The sequence below is a fragment of the Coturnix japonica genome, chromosome 5 (assembly GCF_054131305.1).
Source record: "Coturnix japonica strain WE chromosome 5, WE-NBRP24, whole genome shotgun sequence".
Lineage (NCBI taxonomy): Eukaryota > Metazoa > Chordata > Aves > Galliformes > Phasianidae > Coturnix > Coturnix japonica.
Genome location: NC_140667.1, coordinates 19,221,742 through 19,235,034, shown reverse-complemented (window position 1 = coordinate 19,235,034; position 13,293 = coordinate 19,221,742). Strand labels below are relative to the sequence as shown.

The following is a 13,293-nucleotide window of genomic DNA, read 5'->3' as shown; positions in this document are numbered from 1 at the left end:
ATGACTCACTCATTGCACTTGGGAAGACACAAGGAAGACATGGGGCAACTGAGTGTTTCGTTTATTAACCAGCATATCGCTATAAGACCATCTTTACCTGCATGAAAAAAACTCAAAGGTTTTAGAGAATGGCTCCAGATTCCACTTTCTATGAGCCTTAATTGGGTCATCTGGCACATACAACAGAATTCAGAGTGAAAGGATCTGAATACTGGACCATGGCAGGGCAACATTAGAGCTTGGCTTCACCAACCTTACACTGGGTTGCAAAGACCCCTTAACTGGGCCAGGCTGGTGCTTACCTCAGCTAGAAAGCTACTTTAAAACAAAAGCAGGGGCCCTGCCTTTTGGCAAAGCTGTACTAGGGGAGCTGCACAGAGACATCTTGCATCTTTATCACAGATTGTATCCCGGCAGGGTGACGCTTCCCCAGCAATTCTCTCTGATGAGACAGCTAGCACTTAGCAAAGGCAGGCAAGTAGGGCTGAAAGAGAGCAGTGTGAGCCCTGTGCCCTGCCACCACCAAGGGCACTGATTAAAGCTAAATGGGCAGCTTGAATTCTGACTTTCTCTAACTTTTGAGTGCCAGGTTTTGCTGCCACAGAATCATTCCCTAAATAAACAACACAAATTCAGGTATCTTAGAATAGAGACTGCCTTCATATGCATTGCCACAACAATAAGCAAGGTTACCCCACTCTTCACTGGGTGGCTTTGACTGTCAGCAGATACTGATCTCCACCACCATGTTATAATTAGCAGCATATGACTTGCAGGCTTCTGCTACGTGAGTTTACAAGTTCAGCATTAGCTTCCTAGAAATGCTTCCTACCAGTTTTAAGAAGTATCCAAATTACAGGCAATAGTGTCATATTATCACAGCTGTCAACAGCGCAAAGGGCTGTGGGTGGGGGTTGAATTTTACCTCTCTCTCATTTCAGGAAGAGATGTCTCATCCCAACAGGAACTAATTAAAAAGAAGGGGGGGGGGACTGGACGGTTTATTTCAGAGAGCTGAACCGTGTTCATTTCTGTAATGAAACAGCGCATACTTGGGCACTGCTTCAACAGCTGATGCATGCTGTTAACTTACGCAGGCTCCTGAAGTCTTGCTCCTCGTGGACGCTCTGTGTTTACTCATCATCCTCCCCAGCACCCTACTTCCTTTTCCTCAGAAACTTCTGTCTCTGCTCTTGGTTTCCTCGAGATGGCCATGTTGAAATAGTGCTAATGCCCCAAACTCAATTAGTTTCCCATACACTTCCTTTTGCGTCCTCAGCTGTGCCCACTCCTGGTTCTCATTTTGCTCCCTTCAATACATTAAAAAAGGGATAGAAACATCTCAAGCCAGATACTTCCAAACACCACCCAATTCCTACAAACCACAGACCAGTTATTATGCTACAGGACACCCGTAAACAAACCGTGGGTTTTTTTCCTCAGCAAAAAGAAGCATTAGCTGTGCAATTAAAGGCAACAACTAGGTTTGTTTTTTATGTACAATGCACACAATCTGCAGCCAGAGCAGTCTGATGACAGCCACCAACATATTGATTTTCCCATCATTTCAGTATAATGGGTGTTGGCTTTGTCCCCATTTCTCAACAGGATCTGACAGGCTTGCAGGTGCAGCTTACTCCCCCAGCCCCTCCACTCCCCTTGCTGCTCCTATCGCTCTGGGGAGCTGTTTCACAGCTCAGATTTGCTCCAAGACAGACTCAGCATCACAGGCCACTAAGCGCCTGCCAAGGTTCTATACTGTCTCAGTCACGCTCCCATCCCCTTTTCCAGAGCATCAAGTTATTTACCACAGGCTACCCTGTGTCTAGAGGTGAATGTCTATCTCACAGCACAAGAAAGCCTTCCCCATCTGCGCCTGCTGCAAGAAATGCTTCTCCTATCTACAAAGCCACAATAATTAACCAATTCACTCAGAGGAGAATGGGACGAGACCCCACAACCCAGCTTTTGTCTGATTTATAACCCATTCATGACCAAAAGGGAATACTGTATTCATAGGATGCAGGAAGTTGTGCAAGCAAAGATTGTTTTATTTTTTTTTTCCCTTCAGCTCTTATTTGTGACAGTTCATGGCAGAAGTGAACCCTGGTGGAGACAGATGCAGAGGGGCACTACGCTCACTTCCTACATGCACCTGGCAACTGAGAAAGATATATATATATATATATATACACATATTTAAAGAAGTTATTGCCAGAGATCTTTTATCACTAGCTGTGTACAAGTGCACAGCATTGACAACCTCCAAAACACAGCCAGAACAACAAGAGGGAAGAATGTGCAAAGAGAAGACACAATGAGCAGCAACTGGAGATTACTTTGACCAGTGGTCATGTGAAACCTTGCCTTGGTTTACAAAGCCACGGCTCAGGGAACCTGCCCCAAGAGCTTGAACCTCCACACGTGGGAGACTGTGAAACTTAATCTGGTTAACCGTCAGAGCACAGCTGGAAATCAGAGCCATTTCAGATGCCAGCAGTTTGCTCAGCTGGCAGAAGGAAAGGCACCACATCATATCTCGCTTCCTTGCAGCTTGCAATGACAAGTGTGATCCGCATCGTTGGGGGTCAGGTCAGTTCCTCTGCCCTCAGACAAATGTGGAAATCACACTCTACCACAAGCCCTAAGAGATCTCAGTCATTAACCCACAAACCTCTAGCAGCATTTCAGAAGTCCTACAACATCCCCGGGAAGTGGGAGCAGCAAATGTCTTGTTTCAGTACAGTGAACATTAACAGGCTATTGCTCAAAAGGGAAACTGAAGTTTGGTTCTCTCTTATCTTTTCCACACTGTTCCATAGAAGGAGACACAATGTTCAGCTAACCAGGTTTTACTGCAAATCTCAGATTAACACGGCTGAAATGAAGCCATCTGAATGCAGCAGTAACTAATACGTAGAAATGACTCTAAATGAACCTCAGCACATAAGATCCTCAGTTTCTTTTCTACATCCCTTTTTTCTTTTCCAAGAGAATCTCAGATTTCATTTCTGCGGCCAACTTTGCAGAAACAGGAGTGCAGGGCATCACCCCACCACTGGCAGCAACTGGTCTGTGGAAGAATTAGACACTGCAACTTACTATACTTCTTATCTTTAAAAGGAGCTGAAAAATAAACAAGTAGGGACTGTGTCAGCTGCTCTGAGCAGCCCTAAGTGCAGGCACAGCAATAAACACCACACATACTGCTCACAGGTCGAACCATAAATGCACTGCACAGAATTTTGCACGCAAGCATAACCTTACAGAGCACGGTAAAGGTCATAGGGAATGACCTTATGTCTCATAACAGCACAACAAGTGGGCAGTGGGTCTGCTAGGATGGAGGGGGGGGGCTCTTTTGTGAATCACCCAGAACTTCCACCAGAGAAGTTGTGGATGCCCCATCCCTTGGCAACGTTCAAGACCAGGCTGGATGTGGCTCTCGGCAGCCTGGTCTGGTGGCTGGTGACCCTGCACATAGCAGGGGGTTGAAACTGGAGGATCATTATGGTCCTTTTCAACCCAGGCCATTCTATGATTCATTCTATGAAAGAGAAGTACCTTCCTGCAAGATAAATAAACAAAGCAGCACAAGTGAAAAAGACACTTAAAATGTATTTTAATTTTGTAGGCTGCTCAAACTTGCAGTAATTTAGAAAAGAACTATTCCATTTCTACTTCTGCAGCAAAATCCTAACCATAAGGAGACCTAGGATTCATTTTACCAGGAGGTTGCAGGAGTAAAGCAAGAGGAAAAGCTTGCTATGTAGTCAGTAATTGCCAGCTCTGGCCTTCTGTTCACTTATCCTGCAGCGTATGCTTCTCCCACTGAACCAGGAAATAGTTCAGCATTTAAAAGCATGAAGACTGAGTCAGAAGACAATAGTTAAATACCAGTTAAACCACATATCGTAGGTCTGTCTTGTAGTAGTGGGAAATGAGTACTGCTTAAGGCGGTTCCAGATATTGCATCCACCTGCAAATATTTGCTGCTGGCGAGAGCTCAACACATACACTCTCACTAGCAGTGCCAGTACTTTCTGAAATATTGCAAGCAAGAAAGTTTCCTTAATATAGAGTACAATAAACTCATTCTATGCTACAATCATCGAGGGTATATATAGCTTGGTTGAGGGCTAGGTTATACGATTAAAAAGTCAGCTAATGATAACTGCTTCTTTTTTTCCTAGCTTTTTTAAGCTTTCATTTCACGAACATGAAATCCTGTTATTTGCTGCTTTAATGATGATCTTTTACATGGAGTGCAGAGCAGAGATCAGAACTTGCAGTGCCACAGAAGAATTGGGCACATGTTCACAATAAAAGCACAGAAGCAATTACACTTTCATTACATAGTCTCAAATCCACATAAAAATACCCCAATGTTAAGACATTCATATTTTAGACCAACTACCTTCCAGCAATAATGAAAAGCCATTACGACTGAAGAAAGAGACGACGAGATAAAAACACACTGACGTGATGCCGGAGGACACTGGCTATTAAAATCTTATAAAGGAATAGCTAAACACTTTAGAACAGTATTTCATCTGTAACCGTTCAGCTGGAAAAAATGCCTTTTTGCAAATGGATTCAGAGCAATTTTTTTTTTAATCCGTCAGCTGCCCAGCTTTTTTATTTCTAAATACCTCCTCCAAATTTTAACATCTTCAAATGAAGTCCTCGATAAAAGGCACGGACAAAGGGAGTTTTTTTTTAATGGAAACAAAGGGAAGTATTGTTGAGATTTATTAAATGCATACAATTACCTGTATTGTCACAGAGATGAAAGGACAAAGAGCCAACAGATCCAATTCCAGATCTTACAGCCGTGCCCTTCGCCACACTCGTATTTTAAAACCGAACTTGAGTTAACACATTCATAATACCAGTGTCTGTGAATGCTTTGCATGAACTTCAAAATAGTCTGTAATATTTTAATGCAGCTGTGACAATACAGTTATGATTGATAACTCAAAAGAACACATTCAGTGTAACAGCGTGCTTTCAGTTTGCTGGAAGAAGAAATTCAGAATCAGTTCAAGGTTTGGTAGAAAAAATAACCGTCCTGTCTATTAGGGACTTCAAAAAAAATCCATCTTCCCTTTTCTAGTTTTTCAGCTCAAAAATATTTCTAGAGATTGGATTTCAAACCGCAGAGTCTGAAAGAAGAACATCTTTTGATTCTGCAGGTAGTCATGTTGTCTATCTCATGCGAAAGCACCTCGGTCTCCTTTCTCCAGTACTTAGATAAGCCCATTGGAATCTGAGCCTAACTCATATGCCTACTGCATGCCAGCTAGAAAGGCCAGATCCTGACTTCATCTCTGTGCTGCTTATTTCCCCCTGTGCCCAGCTGTGCAGAGCTACCCTGCAGAGGTGAATTCCCCTCGCAAAGAATTATGCAAACTGAAATAAAGATGACAAACTTCCCCAAAGAAAGGCCTTCTTTTTTCTTTTTTTTTTTTGGTTTAGTTTAAGATGCACATTAGGGACCGTGGGAAGGGAACTGCATTAAACTATAGATCTACAGAAAGTGAAACTCGGTTAATCAGGTACAGTCTACTTTGCAAACAGACACTGCCCTGGTATCATGACCAGAAGCAATTATGTTGTTTTATATGGAGCTCTAAGACTGCTGTCAGAAGTGTCTGATCCTGCAAGGAGGCTGAAAGAAAACCGGGACTTAGAAAACATAATTCACATATCACAGAAGCCATATGCTGCCAATAATCCCCTAAGTCTACATTCTGTAATAAATGGATGATTCTACATGCAGTATCAAGAAAACATGAGAACTCCTATGCTTGTTTTCACTGGAGAAAAATAATAAAAGAAAGCTGAATTTCATGTCCTAAAAGGATGCTGCCGATTTAACATCGTTCATTTCCTCCTTGATTATTTATAAGTACATGAAGCTCCTGCAGTACAAGCCAGAACAACTGAGCACAATCACAGCAGAAGGAAAACCCAGGCTGTTGTTAAACTTCCTTACTAGCACAACACAATTTTGCATACGTAAATGTAATGCCTACCACAGGCACCCGTGTTGTTTTGTTTTTTTCCTTCACGCCAGTTTTCTTAACAGCGTCACAGTTTAACGTTGAAAAGTGCACTGAAACCTTGGCACACCCAGTGCTGTGCCAGAAGCACTGGCAAGGCTGAGTCACACAGCTACACTCTGCTACGGCAAAACCAACGTGCACATCTTCCACCTGCACTGCAGAGCGCATGGTAAGAGCTCAGTGCTTTCTCAGCCAAAGCTACGTCTTGATGTCAGAAAGAGCTGTCAGGACATAAAATACTGTTTACGTAGACTGGTGTGCCCCAACACTAACCTGTATCTTTCCTTGGCCACTGCCCCCTGCCCCATCACTTTCAAAGCATCCTCCTGTCTTACAGGGAGCGCAGAGCATTCCCAGTCTGCTCCTGGGCACCCTCCTGCCGTTCACTGGGCTCTGGTGACACATAGGAACAGGTAGCTCAAGGAGGCTGTGGATACCCCATCCTGGAGGCATTGAAAAGCCAGGCTGGATGTGGCTCTGAGCAGCCTGGTCTGCTGGCTGGTGACCCTGTACATAGCAGGGGATTTGAAACTGGATGATCACTGTGGTCCTTTTCAACACAGGTCAGTCTACGATTCTATGACTCCAGCGACAGAGTCCCTAAAAATCCCAATTTGAAAATGAAGACTCAAAATCAGGTATGCAGATATAGATGTGCTAATAGTGACCTGCTCGTGTGGGAACCTAAGAAGATAAACATAGAAATGTATTAAGAAGTTAACAGAAACAAAGCACATGAGGAAATAATGAGAGCTCTCAGCTTAAGCTTCTCAGTAATGGGGAATGAAGAAACAAGTCACCCACATTCCTGTGAGAAACACTCTCCAGAGCCACCTCCCTCTGCAGACACAAACCATCAGCAAACAAGCAAGAGCTGTGTTGGCATAACCTTGACCAGGGCTCTTCATAGATGTATGGATTGTTCCCTGTCTTACCACCCATCTAAAAATTTGTCCAAAACTATGCAAGATTCATCTTGATAAGCAGTACAAAATAATTCCACTGAACCAGTATGAGTAGAGGCACCAGAAGATACACTCGAAGCCCTCAGAACATGCCAAGCTATGCTCCCCAGTAACAGGAACGAGCTATTTCACAAAAGCCGCTTGCACAAATAACCCCTTTCTAAGGAGCACTCCTGATGAGGCTCGGCTCAACTTGCAACCCTTTGCAGGCTTGGCAGGTAACAAAACCAACCTCTGAGAATATTGCCAAAAGGAAGTGAATAATTAATCTGTGAAGGCATCTCGTAACAGAGCCATCTGTGTTTTTGATACAGACTGTAAAATCCTAACAAGAAAAAGCTCTCAGACACCTACGTCTCACCCCTCACCTGAGCTGAGGCAGCAGAGAGCTGCAGCACCCCCAGGCTCAGGTGAGAGCAACACACAGAGCCAGGACCAGATGCCACCCTCACTCATTCCTCAATGCAACAGTGTCAAACAAGAGAGCTAAGAGACAGCATCTGCTTACCAGGCTACAATAAACAGACTGCAATTTACAACAAAGCTTCAGACCAAGGGTCAAGTCTTTCCTTGATGATTTTATAGGCTTAGAAGCAGAAGTTTCTTACCTTCAGTGGGGGTGGAATTTCACAGAAATTATTCCTTATGTTCTGTCTCTGGCCCATATGGCACACAGTAAGAAGAAAACAGTACTATGGTATGTAGACAGCACTGTCCTGCGCACCACAAAACCAAACCAATCAACCAAAAGACCACAAAGTCTTTCCAATAAAGAAAACAGAAAACCCCAACATTTTTTAAGAGATGTGACCAAAACATTGCACACATTGAGAGCTCATCAATGGCACTGTGGGTATTTCTTTTACTCATTTAGTTTGGTTAGAACAGTATGAATCAGTCAGAAAAGGCAGAAGCACACCAAACAAATGGGAGGTAGAAGAAGACAGTGTAAAAGAAGCTAAAAATAAGGGAAACTTCTTGACATGCCCCAGCACAGGGTTCATTTCAGATGCAGGCTTTACTCTTCTTGCCCACAAGTGGAGCACGGTTAAGCAAAGACCAGTTAAAGCCCCCGCAGGCTTGGTACTGTTCCTACTTCTGGATGTAGCTGTAGTTACAATTTCCACTACCCAGAGACACAGATGAAAGCACAGTCTCTTTTTCTTCCGTTACATTTCTAATTTCTGCAGGTGGAGACAGAGGCTTTTTTACGTGGCCCAGAGTGTCTCAGTGGGAAAAGAGTGACGGCTGCACTACAGGTTTCTAATAATGACAGGTTCTTCCAATTGGCTGATGGTAGTAGGAAAAAAAACATAAAAGCATTCAGTGAGGTTCCAAATACCAACAGCATCAGACTGTGACTGCTACAGTTTTGTGTTGCCTGCCTTTTCCAACCAGTGCTCACCAGCAGCTCAGAAGATAACTAAATGAGCCATGACTTCATTGATTCAACTCTGTTCTGACACGGATGTGTCCATTCTTTGCTGGATTACAGAAATACCTTTCCCACTTGATCTCGGGTTTTCTCCAGGAATTTTGGTTTAGTAGGGGCCTGTTCAGCTGCAGATACATTTGGAAACAGCTGGAAAGCACTCAGAGAAAAGCCTTTGTGCAGTTTTTCAGAGCATCTGTTTTGTTCTTCTCTTCCTGCACACACTGATCACCTCCTTCCCCACACGTTGCTTTCTAACGTTTTGCATTAGCACACGCTCACCTTCACTTGCTGTATCCCACCACAATTAGAGTCCTCCTCTGCAGTCATCTGCTGAAATCTAATTTCCTACTGATGGTTCTATTTAAGGCAAGGATCTCTTTCTCCAGCAGTAGGCCCTTTCTGCTGAAGAAAATTCAGCTAGCTCCTCCTATCCTCCCAGTGACCTTTAATGATGTTCAGGGTACTATTTACATTCAAATTTTGGAGTCTGACAAAAAGCAGTCACATCAGGCTAGCAACCAGCTGTGCCGCAACTGGCTGATTCAATGGCTTTCCTCTCCTTTGCTCACAGAAAGAATTTTCTTTCAAATAAGCAAGAAAGCAAGAAAAATGACTTGAGATGGGTTTCATACCTGAAAACACTGAATTCCCAGTACCCCATCACTCTATGATACTGCTGAAATACTCGTCCTATGATACACTATAATTCCACTAGGAAGATGGAGGTGCACAAATTAAAGTGGTATGGGTTAGTAGAATCCAGCCCTCCGCAGTAAGCAACCAAAACATTTAAAACAGTAGCAATTTCTCTCATATTTAGTAACTCCAACCAAAAAAATTTACATGCCATGAAAATCCTCAACAAAGCCTGGCATGTAGCTCACATAATTGAGGAAGTACTAATAATAGCGTGGCTGTTTGCACAGACAACATTTCCACTGTGGGCCTGAATTCAGATCTCTAATATGCAGAAGATATCTTGTTGTGCGTTGCTGGCTCGAGACTAAAACCCAAGTATTGGAATCCAACTAAGCGTGCTGCAATATGCAGGCACAGCACACATCCACTGCACGTGGAAAGCAACGCCTTTATTGTGTGCTATGGAAGGTGTTCACACTGTCCTTGTTTTGAATGTACAGACGCTCTTGAAACAAACCTATACTGCAGCTCAGTACAAGAATGGAAGTGCATTTCAGCATCAGCCATCAGTCAGCACAGAAAACAACCTGTCCTGACAGATAAGAAGTACGTTTCCAAGCTCCTCTGACACAAGCGAACACAGTTCAGAGACACAGCTTCTCATTCTGCCCTACATGTCCTGACTCCAGGCATGCTCAGGTCTCCAGATCAGGGATGCCCAGAGCTGTGTTGCTAATGGTGGTTGTTAAAGGTTTTACTTCAGAAGTCTGTCCACAGCAGCAGGTAGGCAGCCTCATACTTCTCAAGCTTCAGTCTTTTTCAAAGCTCTAAATAGGTAAATCTATGACAAAGTATTTGCTAAAAATTTCCATAAACTGCATTTATTTTAACATACATTTTTTCTTTTATGTGATGAGGATTACTTAGAATAATTTTACTAAAACTAAAAGGTAGATTTTCATCTAATAGAAGGCTCAACAAGGATGATTAACAATGACCAACATACAGTGGAAAGAAATTGACGTGCAACACATACATAGCAAGCGCACATTTTAACATGATGGTGCATCATTTAAACCCCTCAGCTGGACATTCAAATCAGCAATTAAATCATAATCCTATGCAATGGATTCACGCAGCATTACTGAGACTTTCTGTGCAGGAAATACATGGTAAGAGCAGGCCATCAAGGCTTGCATAAGAAGCATTTGTAATTCCAAACGAAAAACAAAAATACTGGAGCTTAAAAGTCTACTACTTTTGAGCAGTGGATGTTACGTTGCCATCTCACTAACAGGACCATTTCCAAATCACTGTCCCACACAAAAGCACAAAGCTAGGTTCCTTCCTTTTGTTTTTATTTTTAAGAAATTCCAACCTTGACCATTATTTTGTAACTTCTTAAGAAATTAAAAAATAGGGAAGATGTTTATCCTTGAGTAAAAGGCACCACAGAAAGATCATATGCCTGTCACACCACTGAGAAGCTGCTGTGACACAGCCGTTCCACAGCACGGGACGTTTCCCAGCCCTTGCGTGTGCTGGGCTGACAATGCTGTCTGTGTTAGGAGTGCTGTGCCCTCACCAACCCCACCTCTGTCATCTGAGGAAACACAGAGGCCAGATCCAGCTGAGCCACCCGACTCGCTGCCTTTCCTCTCGTGGGCTCATAGGGAGGCTGTAGACAAGGGGTAGTTCTCAGTGGCAATGTGTGAGGCCTGCTCATGGCATGTGCCTGATGGTCCCACCAGCTGCAGCCTTCCTCAGCCATCAGCTGGGTAACTCCCTACGTAGTCCCAAGCCACATCCCTACACCTGCACACACACACACACCACACCATGAATGACATCAGCCTGCTCCGACATCTGCCTCAACCTGTGCCAAGAACCCAACCACAGTAAGAAAAACTGTTCTCTATTAGATGCCATCCTGACTTTTAAAGGACAAGAACACATGAACACCATTTGGATGGAACAGGCAGCAAGACCAACCACATGTTGAGCAATCATTCCCTCCAAAGCTTTGTTCTGCACCCTTATTGCTGGCATTAATATATTAAACAAGCCTATCATGCACACGTCACCCCCCTTGAACCACAAGTGCCAAACTGAAATTAAGCTAATTCAAACAAGAGAATGATTCCTCACAACCATGCCATCAGCAAGGACTCAGTTCCCACCCCTAAAAGGCTTTTCCCCCCCGCCATCTCTCTCAGGAGACCAAGCAGTTGCCCCTATGGATAAAAACTTCCCAAGGTGCTGACAAGTATCAAGAGGGCAGGTGTGGCATAAGCCTTCATGTTCACAGGTATGTCTAACATCACAATCAAGGCCGTCAAAACCTGCTGCCTTCAGCACTGTCAGACCATGACACTGAGATTTCCAAGCCTGGCACAATAGCAAAGCAGAGATAGAACAACAGTATTCCATCATCCAGGTGACTACAGAGCAAGGTGCTCAAGCTGAATGAAAGACAAGGAGGAAGCAATGATTTAGGATACACATCGTCTGCAATCATGAGTGAGTACCAATGTGAGACTGGAAAAGAAATAGCTAAAAATATAGCAGTGGTATAATCCTATTCTGTGACTGTCAGGGTGGGACTGAAATATAAGCCGGGGGGAACTGTCACCACAGATTACCAAGCACTCTGGTCCATACCCACACACACTCACACTTCCATAGGAGAAGCTGTTGAGGCAGAGCAGCCCAGCCAGTATTTCTGGAAGCAAAAGTTCAGTGAGCCCTGAAACATCAGAGTTTGCAGCAGTCACAGTGCATACCTATGGCAACGTTAGAAAGTCATTAGCCAAGATGAGGAGGGGGTGAAAGTCTGTGCCATGCCACGATGGGCGCGTCACCTGGCAAGGGACTGCGACTTACATCACCAAAAGGTGTTCTTGGAAGAACGGCCGGCATGTGCTCCGGCACCGAGGGAGGAGGCCTGAATGAAGCACAGCCGTGCTGACGGAGGCCTCCGACTGACCCGCAGCCAGATGCTGCCAGGTCCGCTCCCTCCACGCCCCGGCACGATTTTTCTGTGCAATACCCGCAAATCACTCTCGAAAGCCATAGCCCAGCGGGCGACGCGCATCACCGGCACGGGAGAAGAGCGAACAACATCGCTAATGAACCAGCGGGCTCGCGACCGGAGCAGGCTGCAATACCGAGCGAGAGGACGGCAGCCGTCCCCGCTTTCCGTAACGCAGCTGCCGGCGAGGCGGACTCCCGCAGCACGCTCCGCTCGGGCTGCTCCGCCGGCTCCCGCCTCCTCCGCATCCCCGGCGGCGTGGACGAGCGGCCGCCCCTCAAAGCGACGCCGGGCGGGGCTCGGACCCCGTGGGGAGGCCGCCGCCGGCCCCAGGTGAGCTCCGGCCCGCGCCGCGGCGCCCCCCGGCCTCTCCGCGGGCGGCTTCGGCGGGACAAAGCCCGAGCCGCCCGCCGGCCGCACACCTGCCCGCGGCCACGGGCCTCCCCGCGGGGGCAGGTGCGGCGCTCGGGCTGCGGGCAGCACGGACGGACCCCCGAGCCCGAGCCGCGGTCTCACCTCGGCGGGCAGCAGCAGCAGCAGGAGCAGCGGGCAAGGCGGGAGCAGCGGCAGCAGCCTCATGGTGGCGGACAACGATCCCCGCCGCGCACACGGCCGCTCAGCCCGACGCCGCCTCCCCCGGAGACATGGCCGGGCCGCGCGCCCCGCACCGCCCGGCGTCCCACCCCTGCGCCGCCCTCCCAGGCGGCGGCGGCGCCGCGCCCTCCCACTCGCGCTCCGCGGCTGAGGGCGGAGCTGGGAACCGCCGCCACCCGGGGGAAACCCTGCGCGGGGCGGGCAGGGGGGGGCGGAAAGGGCCGCCTCCCCCAGGCCTAAACGGCCCCTCCTCCCGGCATCACAGACCCCGCCGGGACGGCCGAGGGAGCGGCAGCCTCCGAAAGCTTCCCGGAGCCCGGCATCGCCGAGCCCCGTCACTCTGATAACCCCGATTACTGCCCGGGCTTCGAGCGCTGCTCCGAAATTCATTCATTTCAGATAAGTGAGAAACACGGACGGTTCCCTTTGGTTATGGGAACGCTGTCTTCACTTCCTCGCAAGTTTGGAGTTGGTGCGGGAGGAGGACATCCCTTCGTACCAACAAGACTAGGAGGAAATAGCCAATTACTTTCAAAATCCTTGGGACACACTCAAGTGAGG

At 46.4% G+C, this 13,293-nt stretch overlaps 1 protein-coding gene across 5 annotated transcripts in view; it reads right to left on the bottom strand.

The window, feature by feature from the left end:
- Positions 1–12,841, bottom strand: part of PTPRJ (protein tyrosine phosphatase receptor type J) — a 66,007-nt gene extending 53,166 nt beyond the window's left edge. For 4 of the 5 annotated variants that reach the window (XR_014946526.1, XR_014946523.1, XR_014946524.1 and 1 more), the window contains exon 1: positions 12,655–12,837. Coding sequence is in view for 1 of the 5 variants with exons in the window: in XM_015864221.2 (XP_015719707.1) it covers positions 12,655–12,717 (63 nt within the window). In the remaining 4 variants the exon portion in view is untranslated. Of the gene's footprint in view, positions 1–12,654 lie in introns of all 5 variants that reach the window. The other variant, XM_015864221.2, reaches the window with a different exon arrangement.
- Between the last annotated feature and the right edge of the window lie 452 nt (positions 12,842–13,293).